The sequence below is a fragment of the Perca flavescens genome, chromosome 14 (genome assembly GCF_004354835.1).
Source record: "Perca flavescens isolate YP-PL-M2 chromosome 14, PFLA_1.0, whole genome shotgun sequence".
NCBI lineage: Eukaryota > Metazoa > Chordata > Actinopteri > Perciformes > Percidae > Perca > Perca flavescens.
In genome coordinates this window covers 14,151,074-14,174,135 of record NC_041344.1, presented here as the reverse complement: position 1 = coordinate 14,174,135, position 23,062 = coordinate 14,151,074, and the positions used below count along the sequence as shown (strand labels likewise).

The following is a 23,062-nucleotide window of genomic DNA, read 5'->3' as shown; positions in this document are numbered from 1 at the left end:
AATAATGTAATAGCCCGACAAACCATGTATAACTTTGCAGTGAGACCTGCTGTCGAGTCTCCCATGTGTTTCTATGTAGTTTGCTCAAACCAATCAGCGCGTAGCTCATTCTGAATATTCATGAGCATACCATATTTGGAAGAAAAGCTCTTATTCCAAATGGAGCCATATTCATAGGGTAGTTAAGGGCCTAATAAAATAGCATTTGGGCAATTTTCAGCCCAACCAATGTTACATACCCCATTAGGAGACCTTAAGGAACAGTGTAAAATACCCTATATAATCATTCTATCACCACTTTAACTTTCACGTAGATCAACAGAAGTTGGTACACACACTTCCACCGAGAGAGAGAGAGAGACCTAAACAGCTAATGTAAGTCGAAACTGCCTGCAAGCTTCTCCTGTACTATACGGTAATTCCTCTACTGTGTGACAGTAAGTCACTTGGTTATGACACAATCGTTAGCCTATTTTTACAAAAACGTCTGCTACGGAGCTATAACATGAGCTACAAGGTAATGGAGCCTTTTATACATTGTCGTGTTTCTTTAGAAATAAACAACGGACAAATAGTCTTCAAACGCTTCAGATGTAAAGTTATTCGCAGTCAAGTGACGTAAAAAAAAATGGCGGTCAGTGTAATGCTAACAAGAGGTGATCGCTTTGTAGCAACAAAATGGCGCCATCGGAGGTTAGCGTTCTCAAGCGAAGCTTACCCCCTTGAGGGAAACAGGGGGCAGTAGTGAGCTCACGGCTTAGTATAGCAGCATTAATGACGAAGAAGACACCGCACTCCAAAAGTAGTCTACACAAAGGTAATTTTTGTGTCTTATTTAAAGTATTTGCAAACTAAAAGTCACACTTTTACAAGAGTAAAGGCTTTATGTACGAAGACTAACGAGTTTGGCAAATGTATCTCGAATATTTCTCCCCACTCCCGATAATGTCTTTCAGGTGGTGAAGCTGTCTCAGTGTTTCACATGCGTTTTTTTTGTCCAAGCTGCTAATGTAGCTAGCGTAATGCTGCGTTCCAGGCAACCCGTAACCCGTGTTTTTACAGCCTTCTACCTGTGAAAGTGCCCTGGAACCATGAGTCAAACCCGTAACTTGTACCAGATCGTTGTACTCACAGTTACAGTTTTTGATGTCACACACACATAAACAACAATGGCGACCCATGTTGATGCTGTACAGACGCCGGCAATTAACGGTGAGAAATAGAAATAAATAGGCAACGTAAAGTAATTCCGCACATTGTAATTAAAACAATACACACACGATTGTGTAGCTACTACTACAGGTTATGTTTATTAAACGAATTCCAAAATATTTCGCCGACTAGAAATCACTAGTATCCAAAATATTTAGCTAACGCTAGCTAGAAGGTTTACTTTACCTGGAACCCTACCAAGTCGTGAGTCGTGACTTGAAGCTGTAACTTACGGGCAAAACATTGTGTCTGGAAGGCAGCATCAGACACTGTCCAGCTATTATACAAACGAAACTCAAGGGCATCTCCAATTTGTGTGTGATGACAAGTAACGTTAGTTTGTAGCTACTAGCTAGCACAGGAATTTCCCCAGTGTTAGGGTGACCAGACGTCCCGGTTTGACCGGGACAGTCCCGATTTGACCGGGACAGTCCCGATTTTTAATTGCTTGTCCCGAGTCCCGACAAAAGCCTGTTGGGACGCTAAAATGTCCCGGTTTACACCAGGAGCGGCGTCAGACGATTTTGCCGTGTCTTCAGCCCCGAATGTTTTGAGTGTAGCCCCGAATGTAACTTTGTCCATTTATTTTTCCGAGGCGAATAGAACGGGCAGCTACGTGCGGGGTCCGACCATGCTGTATTTGTTGCTATCACCTAGCAACCGTCTCTCCGTGAGGAAAGCCGGGTGAAGTTTTCGGAGGAATCGTAGCCAAATCAGTCTAATACAGTGATGCCATCAACACAAAGTTTAGGAGCGCAATACTAATGATTTAGTTTGAAGTTCCCGTGATGTGACGTTTCTAGTCTACGGTTCAGACTCAAACACACGGAGCTCTGAAGCAGACCTGTGGGTCGCTTAGTGTCCACTCTTTCTGTAAAATGCAGCGCAGCTTCAGGTTTATGGATGCGCTCAGCTGTGGACATGCTGCGGCAGATGTGTTGCGTTTGTGCTCCGTGTATTCTTTAGTTTCGGGTTTCTAACTCCGACGTAGAGCAGCGTACAGCCACTTCCATAGCTAAACAATTTGTCTCATTCAGAGACCAGAGACCCAAACGGGGCTCTGTGTCTGTCAGAAGGTCTGAGATCTACCGTATCAGCAGAGCAATCACGTAATGCACAGCAGACTATGGTGCAGGTATAGATTATTTTCTGAAATATAGCTTGTGACTTTATTCTTGTAATAGCCTATTATCACTTTATTTTTCTCAAAATATCACGACTCCTCCAAATCACAGAGAACACAGATATACTGTGTTTATATACTTTGAATGTGCACAAAGTTTTCGACAAGAGCAGTAAATCTTGCTCAAACATCTGAAATATTACAGTCCAGGGGTTTATTAATAAATTAAAATGAATGTATCATTGAGGTGAATAATTGTCATATGCACATTAAGGACTCGTTTCAGGTGAGGGTTGGCCTCCGCCAGGGCTGCGCTTTGTCACCAATCCTGTTTGTAACATTTATGGACAGGATATCAAGGCGTAGTGGAGAGGGGTGGAGAGGGGTTGCAGTTCGGTGGGCTGGGGATCTCATCGCTGCTCTTTGCAGATGATGTGGTCCTGATGGCATCATCGGCCTGCGACCTTCAGCACTCACTAGATCGGTTTGCAGCCGAGTGTGAAGCAGTTGGGATGAGGATCAGCACCTCTAAATCTGAGGCCATGGTTCTCAGCAGGAAACCGATGGAGTGCCTACTCCAGGTAGGGAATGAGTCCTTACCCCAAGTGAAGGAGTTCAAGTACCTTGGGGTTTTGTTTGCGAGTGAGGGGACAATGGAGCGGGAGATTGGTCGGAGAATCGGCGCAGCGGGTGCGGTATTACATTCAATTTGTCGCACTGCCAGGACGAAAAGAGAGCTGAGCCAGAAAGCAAAGCTCTCGATCTACCGGTCAGTTTTCCTTCCTACCCTCACCTATGGTCATGAAGGCTGGGTCATGACCAAAAGAACGAGATCCAGGGTACAAGCGGCCGAAATGGGTTTCCTCAGGAGGGTGGCTGGTGTCTCCCTTAGAGATAGGGTGAGAAGCTCAGTCATCCGTGAGGAGCTCGGAGTAGAGCCGCTGCTCCTTCGCGTCGAAAGGAGCCAGTTGAGGTGGTTTGGGCATCTGGTAAGGATGCCCCCTGGGCGCCTCCCTAGGGAGGTGTTCCAGGCACGTCCAGCTGGGAGGAGGGCTCGGGGAAGACCCAGGACTAGGTGGAGGGATTATATCTCCAACCTGGCCTGGGAACGCCTCGGGATCCCCCAGTCGGAGCTGGTTAATGTTGCTCTTACTTAACCAACAAAAGACACAAAACAGGAGGTAAGAGTAAATGATATAGGCTACATGTGTGCTGACTCAGATATAATTAGAAAAGTCCATCCAAAGGAGAATAAATAGTTGAAAGCAATACAGAATGCCTGACAGCCTTACTGCAATATATTCCATTATGTTTTTATATTTGGATTGTAATCTGTTTCTCTTCACAAAGATATTTGCAGCATACATTGATTCAGAAAAAGGTAGAAATAGGTGCATAAAAATTCACCAGAATGCAGGAAATTAAGTGTTTAATGCTCAAAATTCAATAAATTTATTTCAATAAATCATTTTAATTACTTTGCTGTTATTGGAATAAATAACACTTCAAAAAATCTTTTTTTAGAAAAAATCTCAACATAAATCTCACACTAAACTGAAAAAGGCTGTTACTGCAATTTTGTTAATTTCACAGGAAAAAACAATTATTAGACGAGGAGCCTAGGATCAAAATAATGAAGTTACTGTCTGTGTCTGACCTGGGCTGGCACATGTTCACGTTAAAAAGCGTGTGCGTGCACAAACACACTACGGTCATGCGCAAAGTGTCCCGGTTTTAGCTCCAGGAAATCTGGTCACCCTACCCAGTGTGGGATTAATAAAGTATCTTATTTTATCTTACTAGCTAGCTAGTACAGTGCCCGTTCAAAATGTGCCTATTTGGAACGGGCCATTGCTTGGCCTGTGGTAAAACTGCTTGTAGCATTCTCCAGAACCGTCGTAGTCAATCTGTGGTTTGACTCAGGGGAAATTGCAATAGGCCTAAGTAGTCATTAAATGTTTTATGTGATCCTAAGAGACTTCTAAATAACATATTAAAAGTATACCATTATGTACTTAGTAGATCAAGGTAAATTCAGGGGTTGAAATTTGGGGACCCTAATGTCCAAGATATGCACAAAAAAACGTACATCTCTGCTTCTGAAGAAGCTATTTTCATGTAATTACTGTCTACACATTCATTTTCACTGGTGAACCTTTACATACAACCATCAGATATGACTTCTTCTTAATGTATTTGTGCTACATGTCCTATATGGGGGTACCTTTACCCAGTGGCGGATTCAGAACGTGACAGATGGGTGGGCCTGGATTAAGTCGAGGTGGGCCTGAATCTACGGTGTCCCGAAATCAAAGCAGTTGTCCCGAATCCAGGAAATATGAGGCTTCCTTTTTAAAAAAAAAAAGAAAAAAAGAAAAAAAAGAAGCTGTTGTAGTTGTGAAACTTTCAATCTACCAGACCCCAGTGTGCTGGGACAGTAAATCACAAGCTCTTTACAATGTGGCCGTTTTTCAAAATCGCCTATCTGGCCCATATTTGAGCTCTACATAGTTGATTCCATAAAAAACTTGGAAGTGAATTTAGTGATGAAATAGCAGACAAACAATGTATAAAGTTTCCAGTTGTTGGCCACAACAGCAATCCATGGTTTTTGTGATTGTTGCGGCGCTTTGCACACCAACAGACTTATCTTTTGAATTTCTGATTGGGCAGGCCAGCTGTCAATGTGGGCCCGAGTACTGAATGCCTGCGATAACCTTATTGAAACTGAAGGAATTATGTGCAATTAATCAATTTTTGAGGGGTTTAACATGCTTAAAACCCTACCAAAATGTGCACATGCATCAGAATTGGTGAAAAATTTGATATTCTCTCTTGGCTCTCAACGAAGGCGGTCGCATTTCTCTCCCTCTCCTCCCGTAACCTGCCTTGCTTTGCTCTCTTTTATAGTCTTTGTCTCTGTGTACTTCAAGAGTCTCTCTCTCTGCACTGCTCCAAAAAACCAAGAATCATGGATTTGATCAACTGGTCTCTCAGCGCAATTGACACCATCTTCTCGACGAGAAGCCTGGGTTCGGGGGAACCTGACTGCCCTGCCGGAACGTTTGCTGCTGGCTGCACGATGGACGTGTGGGAGAGGTGGCGGGTCGTGTGTCTGGCGGCTCTTTAAGTGGAGGATATTGAAGATATCTACCTATTCTGAACCATGATAACAGGTCTTTTGCTGATTGGCATTAGGCATTACCCTGGTTTATCGAGAAATTAAGAAGAAGACGGGAGCCGAACAAAGTACAAGGCTGCCCGTTATGGTCGAAGCTGTGGGCAGAGCTGTCGGAACTCAGATTGGTACTATGAACACCATGAACCAAAATACGGATACCATCTTGGAGAAACTGACGGCTTTGGAAAGGCTGGACAACGTCTTGGAGTAACTGACGGCTTTGCAAAGGAAATTTGATCGATTCGGAGACCAGAGTGGACATTTTAGAGGAAACGTGTGAAATTAAATGCAGCTACTCGCCCTAAAACAAAACCAATCTTATCTTTTGGCTCCTTGAACCAGCACTGGCCTTGGCCGAGGCCGGTGTTGAACAACACTTCCCCTGGGAGCACTGCAGCAAGGCACACTCTTGTGTAGAGGTCGACCGATTCATCGGTTTTGCCGATTAATCGGCACAAATAGTTGATTGGTGGAACTATCGTTATCGGCAAAAATCCATGCCGATAGTTTTTCCTGGTTGCGTCCGTTGCTGGAGCGGCTGAGAAGCGCACGTTGTCATTCATTACACGGCACACGAGAGCTGAGAAGGGTCTGCTGGCATCATGCATTACAATAGCGGCCTCTAGAGGCAAAATAAAAACTATCACTGATGCCTCGTGTTGTTTATTTTCAACACGTGTTACTGCACGCTGCACGGAGAGCACATGCTGTGCGGAGAAGGCTGACATCGGATGCGCGTTTAAAGCATCGACAGCAAAAAGGTTTGTTATATCATTATAAAGTTATTCATTTGTTGAATAGATGCTGCATTAGTAGAGAAAGAACAGCACAACAGTATGTTTGTTTGCTTTCGAGGCTGAGATGACGCTAAACATTAGCAGTAGGCTAACTCACCTCAAGCGGTTAAAACACTGACAAAAATGAACGCAAGTCCGACCCAAATCGTCCACGATCCGTCTAGTGGCTGCCGCTGGAGAACTGAGATGTATAGAATCGACCGCATTCATTTTAATGCATCAACTGCCCGAAAGCACGGTACTAGCGTTATATGGTGGAGCAGATAGAGAGAGACTGGAGAGCGAGCGTTATATGGTGGAGAGACCTAGAGAGCGACTGGAGAGAGAGAACGTTATATGGTGGAGAGACCTAGAGAGAGACTGAAGAGAGGGAGCGCCGGCGTTGGAACAAAGCCGTGAATCAGAGAAATAAAACGTGTTTTTGCTGATTCATCTCTAGAAATGCGACTGTAGCGAACATGTCCCTATCACTAAGGTTATCCACATTTATATTTACACGCAACAAATGATATATCCAGCTATGGAGACGATACACAGTGTTGAGTTCCGTTACTCTGATTGGTTGGAGGTCTATCCAATGAATGCAGAGGCATTTTTTTCCTGGTTGGTTGGAACACGCTGTATAATCACAGCCCAATGGATCGGTTTCAGACTCACATTCTGACTAGAATCTGAGTAGGACCACGTCAGGCTAGGTCTAAACCGTTCTACAGAGAAGAATGGCGTCACTGTTTTGAGATTTGGCATTCATTTGGGCCTTTTTTGAAGAAATGTAGGCTAAATAGTTTGTCCTTTATATGAATTATAATGCTCATTTTTGAATTATAACTCTTATTTTTAGACTTGATGACTCCAAATATGTAGGAGAACTGTTTTAGACAAAACACTTGTGTAGCATTGCTGTGGGTATAATATCAATAAATATGACATTATTATTTTGATTATTGGCAAAAGTGTCTGGACTTTTTTTGAAAAAATGTATGTATTTTGTCAACTGTTTTATCCAGTATCAATTCTAAATACTATCGGTTGATTAATCGGTTATTGGCAAATACGGCCCAACCTAACTATCGGTATCGGTAAAATCCACTATCGGTCGACCTCTACTCTTGCGCTCCTTACCAGACTCCCACAGACACCTGCTGATCGTTGGCTCGGACTGGGTCCTGTTCAAGGTTGACTCCATGGCAACCGGCTGTGTACCACTATGACAATCTTACGGACTGAGACAACGAGATTAAGGGGCCAGACGTAGTTTGACTACTCAGGCCTACACACACACAAACCCTTACACATATACAGATATGCAATCACCCCCCACACCCTGTCCCTCGCCTTCGCCACTTTGTACCCCCAGTCAGGCGGGCGGGTCTGTGACCAGCGCCGAGAATGGCTGCTGGACCAGACGGCTGCTTGCCTGTGCTGGATTACCTCCACCCCAACACTCCCCTCCCCATTGCGAGTCTTGTGTGCTCTTGTACTGGTTATGTGCTAATGTTGCTGAGGTTTTTTTTTTTTTTCCTGTTCCCACACTGTACTCTTATCAGGGGCATAGTCTGGGAGTTGCCTTTTTCTCTTCTCCTCTCCTCATGTCATGCTGTATTTTTCTTCCTTAATACCCTGTCTTCCTGTCCTGTCTACCCCATTGTCATATTGTATGTTTGTATATGTATGGTCAGGTTGATGGCTAATTTTGCTGGTACTTGTGACTATGTGACAATAAAGGCTGCTACTACTACTACTATTTTATGGGATTCTTGCTTGGGTGTGACCAAATAGCTCAATAGTGCTACCTAAACATTTTCAAAGTGAAAGCCCCCTCCTTTAACTTTCACGTACATCAACAGAAGTTGGTACACATATGTTACATGTTCAGACCTTCAAAAAAGCCTCTTGGGCTTTTACCCTAAATTCAGCAGGAAGTCAGCCATTTTTAATATTACTGTGCCATATTACTGTCGCCATTTCTAGACGTCATACTTTTAACAAGTGCTTATAGAGATTTAACCTGATTGACTACAAGACTTAATTTTTTTCTGTGCAATCTACAGACCTTGTTTGGTAAATTTTAAAGGTCCCATGACATGGTGCACTTTGGATGCTTTTATATAGGCCTTAGTGGTCCCCTAATACTGTATCTGAAGTCTCTTTTATATAGACCTTAGTGGTCCCCTAATACTGTATCTGAAGTCTCTTTTATATAGACCTTAGTGATCCCCTAATGATGTATCTGAAGTCTCTTTCCCAAAATTCAGCCTTGGTGCAGAATTACAGCCACTAGAGCCAGTCCCACAATGAGCTTTCCTTAGGATGTGCCATTTCTGTGTCTGTAGCTGTTGAGGAGGAGAGGGGGGGCAAGGTGGAGAGTGGGGGTGTGGCCTTGACCAACTGCCACTTTGCTTGTTTGAAAGCCATGATGTCTCTCTCTCATGGGTGGGCCAAATTATCTGGGCAGGCAAAGCAGAGAAAGTGGAGGTAACCTTGCTCCTTGTGACCTCATAAGGAGCAAGATTCCAGATCAGCCCATCTGAGCTTTCATTTTCTCAAAGGCAGAGCAGGATACCCAGGGCTCGGTTTACACCTATCACCATTTCTAGCCACTGGGGGACCATAGGCAGGCTGGGGGAACGCATATTAATGTTAAAAAAACCTCAAAGTGAAATTTTCATGCCATGGGACCTTTTTAAGCAGCAGTTTTGAAAAAAAATTTAAAACCATCACTTGGTGCCCCCCCCCCCCTCCCCCTGCAGTAACTCTGAGGACCCCCTGTTGAAGATCTCTGTTTTAGAGGGATGATACGTACTTTTCTTAGCAACAGCTTACAGCTGCACGGCTTCTGAGAAGGCTGCTCTCATGTATCCTTGCTCGGAGATCCCTCCTTGATGCTCGTTCCTCAGGGTGTCCGTTCCACAGTGGCATGCCATCAGCTACTTTTTGATCTTGATGCTACTGCTCTTTTGACAAAACAGTAATTTTATGTTGCAGAAAATGGGACTTGCTGTTTTACTGCTGCCTCCATCAGTTAGTTGCTGGTGTAACTGATTGCTGTCTGGGTTGGTTAGTTTGTTTTTGTTATTGTTTGCCATTATTTAGCGTTAAGCAAAACTAAATAATCTATACTAGCTGCCAGCGTACGTTACCTGCGCTGCGTTCCATGAGAACGCTAAGGGGCGTTGTTCGAGATTAGATGAGCCAGGTCTATGCTGAATCGATCACCGCCCAATGCATGCCAGTTAGATTTGTGTCTGACTTGATCCCAACTTGCTCTGACGTCATGGACATGTTGGCAACGACAACCTTTATCTAAAGACAAACATGGCGCATGCAGCACACTCACGTGGAGCTGGGGGCAGGAAAATTTGCTCACGTACAAAGCCTGAGATCTTTGAAACAGTTGATGGCAAATTGATAGTGGAAGATGAATTTCTAAACTTTGTCGTCACTAAAATGAGGACACTAAGCCAGGATGAAATCGTAATGCTGGCTACCACAAATTTTCTGTCTGAGTGGATTGAGGAGTCAAAGAAGATTCTCTTTGAAGTTTGTCCGAAAACGACTCAACGATGTGTTTTGCACAAGGGTCCTCAGAAGGATATTAACAACGTCAAAGCATGCCTAAAGGTCCTTAACGAGTGTGGGGAAGATATCCCAAGATTTGTCTCGTTTTATCTGGATGAGCTTCCACCTGTTACATTTAGCAGTATTGATGTATCAGCACTCCTTGGCAGGATTGATCAGTTAAATAAGGAAGTGAAACACATGAAAAAGATTATGGAAATTCAAGTAAGAGTATGTGAGGATCTACGAGCGGTTACTGCGGCTGTGGACCAGCGTGTGGCTGACTTGGAGAGGCCTTGTGAATCATTTCCTGATCATACCGCTGATACTGGTCTGGAGGAAGATGAACGATCCGCCACCTCCCTGGCTCTAAGTACACCACCGGTAACTGCGGAACTGAATATGCCACCACGAACACAATCCCAGTCACCTAAATGGAGCGTGGTTGTGAAAGATGGTCGACGATTAAATCAGATGCAGAATAACGCGACTGCTGTTGCGGGGCGTGCAGAGTCAAAACCCTATAACACGCGTGAACCAGCGAGAAGGGAGAGAAAGCAGATCGGAATAGTTGGAACCAGTGATGGGAGTAATATTAAAGTGGTCAAAACCAAGCTGGTGAGTGTGTTTGCCACTAGATTTGCTCCTGATGTTGAAAAACTGGGCAGATCAGTTAAGTGTCAGAAGATTGTATCGTCAAGAAACAGGTTCAGCTCGTTTCATGCCTCGGCTGAATGCAATGAAGTAAAGGAAATGTACGATCCACAACTTTGGCCAGCAGGAGTTTATGTTCGGCGGTACTATGAAGCTCGTCTGCCACGCCTCACGTCAGCTGATGGAGGGCACTGAGCGGAGGGAGCCACTGGAGGCCAGCGACAAGAACAAGCAGCTGCTGTCCTTTCTGGTGGTCGCAATTTGGGGATTATTTCGACTCCATACAATGGGCAAGTGAGCACAGCGCAGTCATTATAAAAGGCCTAATATGAAGTTTCGGGTTGGGTCATATAATGCGCGTGGCCTGCGTCTCGGGCACAGTGCAGGGGATAAGTCACGTCGCTTTGTGGTTGATAAGATTCTTGACAACTGTGATGTTTTGTGTATTCAAGAGACCTTTTTAGCTAAACAGGATTTGGAGGGTCTAAATACATTACATAATGGATATTACGGGGCGGGGGAATCTACCACTGATTTAAGTACTAAAATTGTAAAAGGTAGGATACCTGGGGGCGTGGCTATCCTCTGGAATAAGAACTATGATTCACTAATATCAGTGGTAAGATTGGGTGTGGATTGGGCTGTTGGTATCGAGTTTAATTGTCATGATACAAAGTTTATTATCTTGAATATATACACTCCTTATGAGTGTTATCAAAATGAAGCTGAATATTTAAATAGATTAGCATTTGTTGGCTCTTTTATTCAGGATAATTCCTCAACCTGTATTTTTGTTGTAGGGGACATGAATGCTGACATTTCTGATGCAAACTCTTTGTTTGCTAATCACTTAATGCATTTTTGTACAGACACTGGTTTAATATTGTCAAGCAAAGTTATTTTGCCTAATAATAGTTATACTTACATCAGTGAGGCATGGCATACCACTTTGTGGTTAGATCATTGTGTATGTACAACTGATGCACACGCTTCTTTGGATGCTATGACGATTCATTATGATTTTTCCATTGCCGATCATATACCGTTTTCTATGTCTTTAAATGTTAAAAACTTGCCAATGTTAACTACTGTGGCTAATAGCATTAATACAGGAAGACTAGATTGGACTAAATGAACCATGGAAGATTTTCAGAAATATCATGTTAGGACTGATGGGTTGCTGGGAAACATTGCACTGCCCAAAGACTCCATAAGATGTGGTGATTAATTGTAAGAATACACAACATAGTAAAGATTTTTGTTTTATATGACTCAATTGTGGAAACACTTAATATTGCCAGTAGGGATTTTTATAAACCTCAGTGAATGGCATATAGCATCAAGCCTGGTTGGAACGAGCATGTAGCAGAACTTCATGCCAAAGCTCGGTGTGCTTTTAAAGTCTGGATAGAGTCCGGTAGAGATAGACAGGGCCCTTTTATTTGAAGAGAAGAAAAGGGCAAATGCAAATTTTAAATATGCATTAAGATTTATAAAAAAAAAATGAGAACTCGATGAGGTCTGACTCTTTGGCATGTAAGATGCATAACCCAAGCTATAATGACTTTTGGAAAGAGGTTAGAGCCATGAACACTGCTAAAATGTCTTTACCCTCAAATATTGAGGGTGTTAGTGGCTCGATGAAATTCTTCTTAACAGGTTGGAACAGTATATTCTTACGACTGACAATCAATTTGGTTTTAAACGTCATCACGGTACAGACGTGCATATATGCCTTAAAGGGAATTTTAGATCATTATAATAGCCAGAATTCCACAACTTTTATGTGTTTTTATAGATGCCTCTAAGGCATTTGATCGTGTAAACCATGATAAATTGTTTCTTAAATTGCAACACAGGAATTCCTAAAGTAATCATAAGAATTTTAGTATTCTGGTATTCACACCAGTCTATGCAGGTGAAATGGGGGGGTTCTGTTTCAGAACCATTTACTGCTGGTAATGGAGTTCGACAGGGTGGTATTTTATCACCTTTCCTTTTTAATGTCTATATGGATGATTTGTCACAACAATTAAATAACTGCAATACAGGATGTATGATAGGCAATACCCTCACTAATCACCTTATGTATGCAGATGATTTGGTAATCATTTGCCCATATAGTGCTGGGTTACAACAACTGTTGAAGGTTTGCTCTCAGTACGGTGCAGATTTTGATATCAAATATAATGCAAGTAAGAGCAATATCATGATTGTTAGAAGTAAAGAAGACAGGAAATTAGTATTCCCTGATTTCTTTTTATCTGGTACCGCCCTTAAAGTGTGTAATGAGATTAAATATCTTGGCCATTATATTGTAAATGATTTATCGGATGATAAGGATATCAATAGACAGTGCCGTAAGATATATGCTCAGGCTAATGTGCTTGCACGTAAATTTGGCATGTGTTCTGCTAAGGTTAAGGTAGTCTTATTCAGAGCATTCTGTACACCACTTTATACTGCCCACTTGTGGCGGTCTTACAGCAAAAAGAATATGCAGAAACTGAATGTAGCGTATAACGATGGCATGAGACTGCTTTTAAAACGACCAAGATGGTGTAGCGCTAGTCAAATGTTTGTTAATGTTGGTGTGCCTACCTGTTCGGCATTAATAAGGAATCTTATTTTTCGATACATGTGTAGAATGTCTGTCTCTGATAATAGAATTATACAAGCTTTTGCCCACAATGGTTTTTTTAGCTCTGTCAGGTATACATCTAGACTATGGAGACATTGGCGCTCTTGTTTGTATATTTCAAGTGAAAGTTATTGACTTTTTATTAATTTATTTGTATACACTGTATATTTATTGCTATGTTGTAATTATTGTTTTTTAACTTGTACTATGGACCTTCCTTTTTGTGTCCTGAATAAAGTCATTATAACCTCACAAGATCAAGGTGGCCGCAGTTTTGAGAGCCAGGCGGCGTAGTTGCTTTCCACCAACTGCAACTTGCCCAGGGCATGACGGAAACGCCTGGCTCTCAGCTGATCTAACAGCTGATTTGTTCAGAATTTACTCAGCATGATGATCTTTTTTTTTTATAAACGTTTTGATTTTGAATTAGAGGAATTTGAATTGCTATTTGTCTGAGTTCAAGACTTATTCTGTAAAGAACGCATGTTTGGCTGATAGTGACGTTTATAAGTCAGAGAGACTAAATCCGTTCAGATTACGGATCATCTACAGTCTGTTTATTAACATCAGCAACAGATAGCATGTAGAGCATTTTAACAGCTACTATGTCATAATTAAAACAATTGGAGACTAGAGGTGTGAATTTTCAATGATCTCCCGATTCGATTACGATCATCATGTCTTCGATTCAATATCTTGATGCATCACGATGCGTCAAATACATTTTTCTATTAAAGCCATATAGGATATTTCATTCATAGCTTTTCAAGCTTCAAAAACAAAACATTCTGCAGTGCTCTAATACTAAATAAATTGGATACATAAAACTATACAGTACTGAGCACATGGCACTTCCTGAATGTGCAAAACATAACCGAATATGTTAACAGAAAGGTTGTTAGGCCGAAATTAAATTGTAAACAGAAATAATCGATTATGGCCTGGCCGATTATTGATGCAGCATCGTCCATGTCCACGATTCGATGCATCAATTATTTGATTAATTTCAACACCTCTACTGGAGACTGTGTGCAAGCTGCTATATGGGTCTGGTAACAGTTTAATAAATGGGAATCGGACCTAACAGCATGTGAGTATTTCTGTGACTTCTTGTTTAGCCTGGAACCTGATGGAAAAGCCTGTAAACTGTCTGACCTTGACCGTAGCTTTTTGTCACTGCCCCCGGCTGCTGCTGCCTCCACTCGTCCACGTTACAGGCGAGGTGCAGCTAATCTTGAATGTGCCTATGCATGTTGTGCTGTTGCTGTCTTTCGTCCCAATCACTCATGGTATTAGCCATTAGCTAGGTTGTTAAACTTGGGCCACATTGTAGATGCCAAAACTAACTTATTTTTGTAACAATCAAGTATCAAAACTGAGGACACGCTGTTGGATGCTGTCCTTTTCTACTTCACTGCCAAACAAATCTATCTCTTTCTCTCCCTGACCCGGTCTTTCACTGGTTGAAGCCTGAAAATATTGTAAACAAATTAATAACATAACTAATTACGCAGGTCGGACTGTTGAGCTCTGTTTCAGACTAATACCTCCGGTTCAGGCTGGTCCTCATCCTCAACGCGTGCCTTTTTCAGTCGCGGAAAATACTTTTCAATACTCATCTGGATTGAAGCAGCAAACATTCAGTGTAAGAGTAAAAAAATTACATAAAATTATTTGTAATACGTTTATTTGTTTCACAGCTGCTATATAGTGTTTTGACCTCGACAAACCAACTGCATTTTACCGCAAACTTGCGACTAGTTAACTTTCTAAAGCAGGCACAATCGCTTGTTTGCTAAGAGTTGGGTCGTGATTGTTAATGTGTGATTGCGTAAAGGTGTTCATGAGATAGATGCCAACCTTTCGTGAACTTGTGAATTTTGCCAGCAGTCTTCTCTCCTTTATGGAGACAGACGCCGTATGCACAGCGGGCTCGATGGTGTTTTAAGCCTCCAACGTCGCCTTACAGGCAGCTAACCCTCACCTAAAACCTTAAACCTGCCTTAAACATAACCATTGCCGTGACGTGGGGGGGCTAAAAACACCAAACACGTGTGTGTGTGTGTGTGTGTGTGTGTGTGTGTGTGTGTGTGTGTGTGTGTGTGTGTGTGTGTGTGTGTGTGTGTGTGTGTGTGTGTGTGTGTGTGTGTGTGTGTGTGTGTGTGTGTGAGACACAAGTGACAGAGAGACTGAGGAGAGCAGGGAAAGGAAATGCAGAATAACGTTTTAAATTGTGTTTTTAAAAAAAAAAGATAACTAAACGCAATGTGCGGCGGCCGGTGTTGATAGTGAGGCGCACCGCCACACAATATTCTATGTGTGGGAAACGCTGAATTTAACACATGTTTTGAAACCTTGTGTGTTGCAGTGATTATGGAGGGGGATGAGATGGAGATGAGCGAAGAAGAGCTCCAAAAGTGGATCAGAGGGAAGGTAAAGAAGAACAAGCTGATCTCCTCAGATGTGCTAGAGAAATACAAGCTGCTGCAATCTCTGCTGGAGAGGAGGGAGAAACAAGCTGCCCACTTCCTAAAGCTCTGCGAGTGAGTTTTATATCTACCCATATGCTTTCCTCCCCTCTTGTAAAAGGACCTTAATTAGCCATTTTGTTCTGTTTGGTTATCCTTGTTGACACCCACTTCACATATGTTGTTTATTGCTGGCTCTCAATGCAGATGGCTGGAAATGGCAAACTGAAAGGGAAAAAACATATGATAAGACAATTGTAGCAATACTGAGACAACTGGACCCAAACAAAAACAGTTACACCACATCAAACGGACGGAGCAACTGTTCCTCTGCAAAATAGTCTCAGTAAGGAACTTGTTTTGGTGGAACATGTCATTCAAAGGTTGTTTTTAGTCGTGCCACAAAAAAACTCTCGATTTACCCTGCAGAGATCTGAAGAGCAGTTAACTATAGTCCTCATAAGTCGACCAGAGTTTAAAATGCCAACACAAAGAAAGCGGAAGATGACGGACATCTGGCGGAATTTCCCAGCGGAACCTGAACTATCCCGGAAATGAATATAGACTAATCCATTATAATAGGGCTGGGTTCCGAATTCAATACTTTATAGGTGTGTGTGCGCACACACACACTCCTCGACGCAGCGGGCCGGGTTCAACTCCGACCTGTAGCCCTTTGCTGCATGTCATTCTCCCTCTCTCTTCCCTTTCATTTATTCAACTGTCCTGTTAATAAAGGCCTAAAAATGCCCAAAAAATAATCTTTAAAAAATATCTAATAATGTTTGTAATTTGTAATCTAATGTTACAAGTCATAGAGGCATGCATGAAAAACTACTACGCACAGAGACGTGGCTCACGTAGTAGGAAATGATAAATAAATTTAAAAAATTGTGCTGTTTTTCTTTTTGTTAAAATGGATTTTATAAAATTGGCATAAAAAAAAAAAAAAAAAAGTATCGTTCAGGAACCAATATCACAGTCACAGCATTGTACCAGTATCACATTTTTTTTTTTTTTTTAATGATACCCAGCCCTAGATTCTTAAAAAACTGCCTTTCCTGATCAGGTTTTGGGACCATGCTAATTAAATTTTGGCATTAAAGAACAATATCTTTGTATTATAAAAATCAATTTTATTTATTTAATAGTGAAGAGTTTTACTGTACTATATTCTTCCCTTGATTCATGTTGTCTTTGTTGTTAATGTGTTTCAGGTCAGTGTCAGCATGTGAAGCGATTGTGAGGAAACAATACTCTTTGCTGGGGTGGGAATACAGAGACACAGATTCTGATGAAGACGACAATACAACAGGCTCTGGTAAGATGCAAATGATTGGGTCAATAAAAACATGTATTCTGGGTAGGTCTGTGTCAATTGCTAATTGCTCAGTTGTTTTCAAACACGCAACCTGGCTTATTTTAATTCGTTTGTTTGACCTGAGCTTTTTTCTTTGTAGGAAATGCCATCCCCAGCCCTACTCCTCAGTTACCAAAGCTACAGGACAATCGGAACCTCCAAAGAGAAAATGGCAAAAAAAGCTATATCAGTCTAAAGAGAGAACCAGTGGTGGTCTTGACCAAACTTTCTATGTCTCAGATCAGTTCTTTACGTCCTCCAACGCCCCAGAACCACAACAGTGAAGATGAATCCTTTAACAATTTGGATACTGATGGGCAATGCGAACTTGAGTCATCTTCTGAATTGCGTGATTCTGATTATTCTATCTCAAGTAATAAGACTTGGTCAAGCAAGAGGAGAAAAAAAGAAAAACTTACCAGGAGTCATACAACTCCCCAAGCTAGCACTGATGCCAAGAGCAAAGTAGCAAAACCATCAACACCCCAAGTTAGCACAAATACTGATGCTAAGAGCAACGTAGCAAAACCATCAACACCCCAAGTTAGCACAAATACTGATGCTAAGAGCAACGTAGCAAAACCATCAACACCCCAAGTTAGCACAAATACTGATGCTAAGAGCAACGTAGCAAAACCATCAACACCCCAAGCTAGCACAAATACTGATGCTAAGAGCAACGCCACAAAACCATCAACAGTCCAAGCAAGTGCCAATACGGATGCCAAAAGCAAAATCACAAAAACATCAACAATGCCAGCAAACCGCAAGGGTAATGGCCACAAACACCACTCCTGTCATAGAGAATGTCATTTTGTCAGCATAGTTTAGCAAAGTTCATGTGGTCATCTACATGTCAGCTGATGCAAAGCAGTAGTGTAAACCCTTAGCTGTTTTGGTTAATTTTTCTGCAGATTTTTAGAGTGATTTGATATTTTCCTACCAAAGTATAGCAGAAAGTGAGATAGGAAAACTTGACCACATGTTCCATGTTTTGTAACCTAAATTGGGAGACAGTTGCAGCTAATTGGACCAATTACAAATGACTGTGAATTAACAACACACACCATAACAGTTTATCAGTTTTGATATTAACATATTGTGTTCCTTTTCCACTGACAGTAACACACCCTGTGTGCATCGTAACTGCTCATTGCCAAACCTCTGACAAAGATAGCAAGACCCCTCCTAGCGTTCCACAAGGAGAGCTCAAAGTGAACATGAATGTCCTGGCCAGAAGGAAGGTCATGAGCTGGCAGCAGGGTAAAATCTTGGAAATAGTAACAAAAGGTAAGAAAAAAAAATAAAAAATCTGTTTGGCACAATACAGAATACAATGCAACAATACATTCCTCTACAACTTTTTCAAGGTATCAGGTATTAGTCTGTTAAAGGGGCTCTTATTATGCAGTTGTCCTCCAGCTAGCAAAAAATAGGTTTGTCAATAAGTAGTCTGGAGTGTTTATGTAAAAAATGTTCATGTGTGGTGTCGATTACAAATAGTTTATATCATAACTCAAACTCCTCATAGAAAACAAGCTTCCAGAATTTCTGGTAGAATAAAATTGATCACAGGCATGTTAAAACAACAGTACACTCTCCATTAAATACTAAAGCAGTGTAATTCAAGTTTAAGCTATCCAGTCCCATGTTAAGTGCAAATCTAAATATATGTATTAACTAAAATATTGTTAAATATAACATTTCTGCCAATTTTTCTTATGCTCAACCTTGGCTCGTGAAGTAACCGGCACTCTAGCAGAGCAAACAATTTGTAGTACATTTGTATGATTTAAGTGTATATAATAACTTGCAAATATACAAAAATAGTGTTTTGATCAATAATTTGGATGTACTCTCATGTGTAACCTGTGACTGAGGCCAATGTCCACTAGTACAAATATATATTTCAAAAACGCATCTTCCCCCCATTTGTTTTGGCCATCCATTCACACGGAGCTGTTTTTGTCCACCCAAAACTGACTGTGGTCAATGACTGTACCACACAGAATTATTGTGTAGGCAGGCTTTGTCCCTGTCCCCGAGTCAGGCTATGTTTAGACGGAAACGATCTGAAGAGAAAACGCAAAAGTGGCGTTGCGTTCTCACTTTTTATTCCACGTATGCATATGGTGATGCAAAAGTGTGTGAAATTCGATGTAGTATGCACGCCAGGCGGCTAGGTGGCACTGCAACACAATACCACCAAGTCCGCGCGCCTGCGTAGAACCTTCCTTCTACTTCTCTCCTTAGTAGTGCGAAACCAAAACATGTCAAAGCGAACAACAAAAGCTTGTCTGGAAAGACGAGAAGGTGGAGTTGCATGTTTGTCTGATGATGATCGGCACAGTCAACCGAGTCATCCTGAGCCTGGCAGCCCTTCAGCCGCTGCTTGAGAGAGAGGAGAGGCAGAGGAAGCTGAAGCAGAATCCTCTGGCCGCTGCCACTCGCTCTCTCTTTTTCTCCATCCGCAACGTTGTCGCCTACTCTGGCTCAAATGAATAGCCTATATATGGTCATTGAACTGTAACAACCTTATCCACATTGTCAAAATCATTTAAATATTGAGCCATTATATTGAAATTATTTTAGATAACAGGAGCCTATAATTTCTGTAGCTTACTCCGTAACAACAGACTACCTGGACGCCTTTTTCTCGTCTCTCTCCACACCGCTGTCTTCAGACTTTTGCGTTTTTACCCTTTAGACGGGAACGCGATGTTGGAGCGTTTTTAAGATTTCCACTCTTGGAGGGTGGTTTAACTTTTTTTTTTTTAAGCCCCCAAAACGCCGTCGCCGTATAAACGAAAGGCACATCCGATAAAATAAAATATTTTTTCGTTTTCACCCGCGAGCGTCATCGTGTAAACAGGGACTTGTGATGGCAAATTTTATTTTAACCATTTTGTTTAATGATGTTAACCATTTGTTTTAAACCTCCACAAAATCCTGTTCCTTCCTCTTAGACTCTTAAAGACCAGAGAGGGACAGCTGCAGCCATGAACTCTCAGCCTAGTAGTTTTATTTTTAAGAAACTCTAGCTTCTCATTTTTTTTAACTTTTAGCAGATAAAGTGAAGAAGGCCATAAACCGTGTCTCCTTCTGCCTCCTGAGATAAACCGTTGTTTAGGCTAATGTAAGGAACAGAGAGCAGAGGGGAAGGTGAGACAATGGTGTGACTGTTACTGATGTCCTCTTTTCAACTATGGCCATGCTAAGAGATAAGAGTAGAGGGGTGGCTTAACGGAGGTTTTCACTATATGATGTTTTGATGTTTAGACTTTAGGTTAGAAATACTTTTTCAGACGTGCTGCTTGAACCTCTGAAAGTGGGTTCCTCTATTTTGCAAAATATAATAAATGCTCAAAGACCAGACTTTGGTTTAATTCTCAAACAGTCTTTATTCGTTTTCATTCTTATCATTGATATTTACTAAACTCTGCTGCTTCACGGAAAAACTTCCACCACAGACTCAATCTGCCTCAGAACATGTAAACATGGTAGACTGCAAACCTGTACAAAATTATTTGAAACTTCCAGCGTAGATGTAAAACGTATAAAATGTAAATGCTGTACTCTTGGGCTTTGGTTGTAGGCCAATATTGTAGGGCCCTTTCATCAACAGAATTACAAACTTTCTCACAATTCTCGAATGTCGGCCAAGTTTGTACATTACCACTTAAATTTTTAGGGTTTCAGCACCACAACAAAGCTCTGAAATGTAGCCATCACAAATTACTGATGCAGAGATATGACATGTTTAAAGAGGGCTTTGCTTATTGGAAGTGTTTTTTTCTTCTTTTTTTTGCAGAAGATGGTAGATTGAAATACAAGATCAATTTTGACGAGAAAAAAAAGACCCTATTTTCTGGTCACCACATTGCCTTTGACTATATGCCAAAGGTGGAGCAGCTGTTTATCGGTGCTCGTGTGGTAGTCAAGTCTCAAGATAAAGAATGCCGGTTCTGCCCTGGTGTCCTGGCAGAGCTCCCCAGCAGAAAAAACCGCATGAGGTTTGTGTAATCGATAACTTTTTAAGATTAAGTCTGATTTAAAATGTGAATAAAGTCATGGTTTCCTGGATAAAATGCAGTTACTTTAACCCAAGTATTGTTTGATGAAATACGTGTTATCATTTTCCAGGTTCCTGGTCTTCATGGATGATCACACGCCAGTCTATGTTGGCTTACCTTTACTTCACCTGGTGTGCAGACCACGTAAGTTTGGGGGTTTTCATTCACACACACAGACTGTTTATTTATTACAGACTCAATGCCATCTGATCTGAAAGAGGTACACTCGGTCAAGTTTGAAAGCTGTATGGTCTGCCCGCTCTGCTCGGGTCTATAAAAAGTAGTTTGGTTCTGTTCAATTCAAGTGTCCCTTTAAGCCATGACATTGTGACAATGAGTTGGAGTTGTACAAGACCAGGACCCTGAAACTGAAGCAGCTAAATGGAATTCAGCCATCATTACTTTTGTTGTTTACATCTAAATGTCCTCTGCGAAAAAGCTCACTGACAACAGTGCACTTCAGCAGTATGTCAACGACGCCGCGGACCCAATAATATAAAGACAGGCGTTTGTTGCCATCAGCAGGTTGGCTCGCCTGCCAATGATAGAAATGATAAACTATTACATTACATTCATTTAGCTTACGCTTTTATCCAAAGCAACTTACATGCATTCAACCATGAAGAGAAGTATGGAGCAGCATAATGACACATTTTAAGCAGGTAACCCAAATGAAATCAGAGCCAAATTCTTGTACCTGTCAAACATTTATTATTATTATTATTATTATTATTATTATTATTATAATGCTGCCCGTAAGCAGAGTGACAGACTGTTTTGTTTTCCTGTGATAGTGACAGACCCTTTGGACGATATTCCCGATGGCAACTACAAGAATTTCGTAAAGCAGTATCTAAAGGCCTGGCCTTACCCACCACAGACCCAGTACAGGATTGGACAGGCAGTTAATGCAGAACTTAATGGAGTCGTGCAGAAGTGTGAGGTGCAGGCGATTGACAGCAGTTTGATACAGGTTGTTGTTGAGGTCAGTATCTATGAACATCATTCTTTAAACTATTTCCATCTGGTTCTTGGTTTATGTTTTCCCTGTTATATTTATTTAGATTTTGAGACTAAGTAATTTGTGTGTCATCAATCTTAGACGGATCAACGTAAGGAGTGGATCTACCGAGGCTCCACATGCTTGGAACACATGAGTAATATCAAGGGGCTTTTGGAGTCGAAAAAGAAGGATGAGCAGAAGAAGACATCTACCACAGTTAACAGTAAATCAAAATCTACAACCTGAAGCCAAGAACCAATCCAACCAGCTACGAGACCATAAAACATTTGATGCAGCGCAAAAGAACATTTTAAAAATGACAAAAAAAGGCAGAGGTACAAGACTGTGTACATAAACAATCGTAGACGTCTTTGATAGCAGCTCGCTATAGCTGTTTGTTGGTTTGCGGGTGCAGTAAACATTTTCATTGCTACAGCGAGCTCCACTAATCAGAGACGTCGATGTTAGGATTGTGGGTAGTGTAGTAGACTGGGTAAACCCAGCCCGATCTGCTGGCGATTTGATGAAACCTGTACGTTTATCTATCCTGCTTCCGTTACAAATTTGCAGGAACAAATCGCAAACTGACTTATCCACCTGGCGCACTATTGGCGGGTTTAACACGATGACGATAGAGAAGCGACCCAAGCAGCTTTTTGTTTACATACAACAAGCTGACACCGAAGCGCAGCAACCCGTTGATGCCGCTGTCGCTGCTACGGCATCCTGGATCATTGGTCTGATTGGTTGAAGGACTATCCAATTGCGTACAGAGTCATTTGAACTAATGTTCAATCTTGAGCTTGGTCTGGTGATAGCCAGACTAAGTAGTGTAGTGCTTCTCCATGACATTTGCTTTTCGAAAAAAAAAAAAAAGGTTGATTTCATAAAGACTTGTGGCTTCTACAGGGGCTTGAAACATCCTTTCACAATCTCATAGCTTGTGGTAAGTCTACCTTGGATGGCTAATAATCAAAATCCTTTTTTTATTT

At 41.6% G+C, this 23,062-nt stretch overlaps 1 protein-coding gene across 1 annotated transcript; it reads left to right on the top strand.

Moving 5' to 3' along the window:
• The first annotated feature begins 787 nt into the window (after positions 1-787).
• On the top strand, positions 788-22,685 carry setdb1a (SET domain bifurcated histone lysine methyltransferase 1a). Its single transcript, XM_028597386.1, has 9 exons — positions 788-817; positions 15,535-15,709; positions 16,852-16,955; positions 17,095-17,766; positions 18,117-18,284; positions 20,806-21,007; positions 21,138-21,211; positions 21,862-22,052; positions 22,170-22,685. The coding sequence occupies exons 2-9, from the start codon at positions 15,540-15,542 to the stop codon at positions 22,314-22,316; spliced, it is 1,728 nt and encodes a 575-aa protein (XP_028453187.1). The 5' UTR covers positions 788-817; positions 15,535-15,539; the 3' UTR covers positions 22,317-22,685.
• The last annotated feature ends 377 nt before the right edge of the window (positions 22,686-23,062 follow it).

What these genes read in the sequence shown, in the direction of transcription:
- setdb1a (XM_028597386.1), top strand. Translation starts at nt 15,540, where the DNA reads ATGGAGGGGGATGAGATGGAGATGAGCGAAGAAGAGCTCCAAAAGTGG. An exon ending in CACTTCCTAAAGCTCTGCGA is followed by an intron (nt 15,710 to 16,851) that starts GTGAGTTTTATA and finishes AATGTGTTTCAG; the next exon opens with GTCAGTGTCAGCATGTGAAG. An exon ending in TCACCTGGTGTGCAGACCAC is followed by an intron (nt 21,212 to 21,861) that starts GTAAGTTTGGGG and finishes TTCCTGTGATAG; the next exon opens with TGACAGACCCTTTGGACGAT.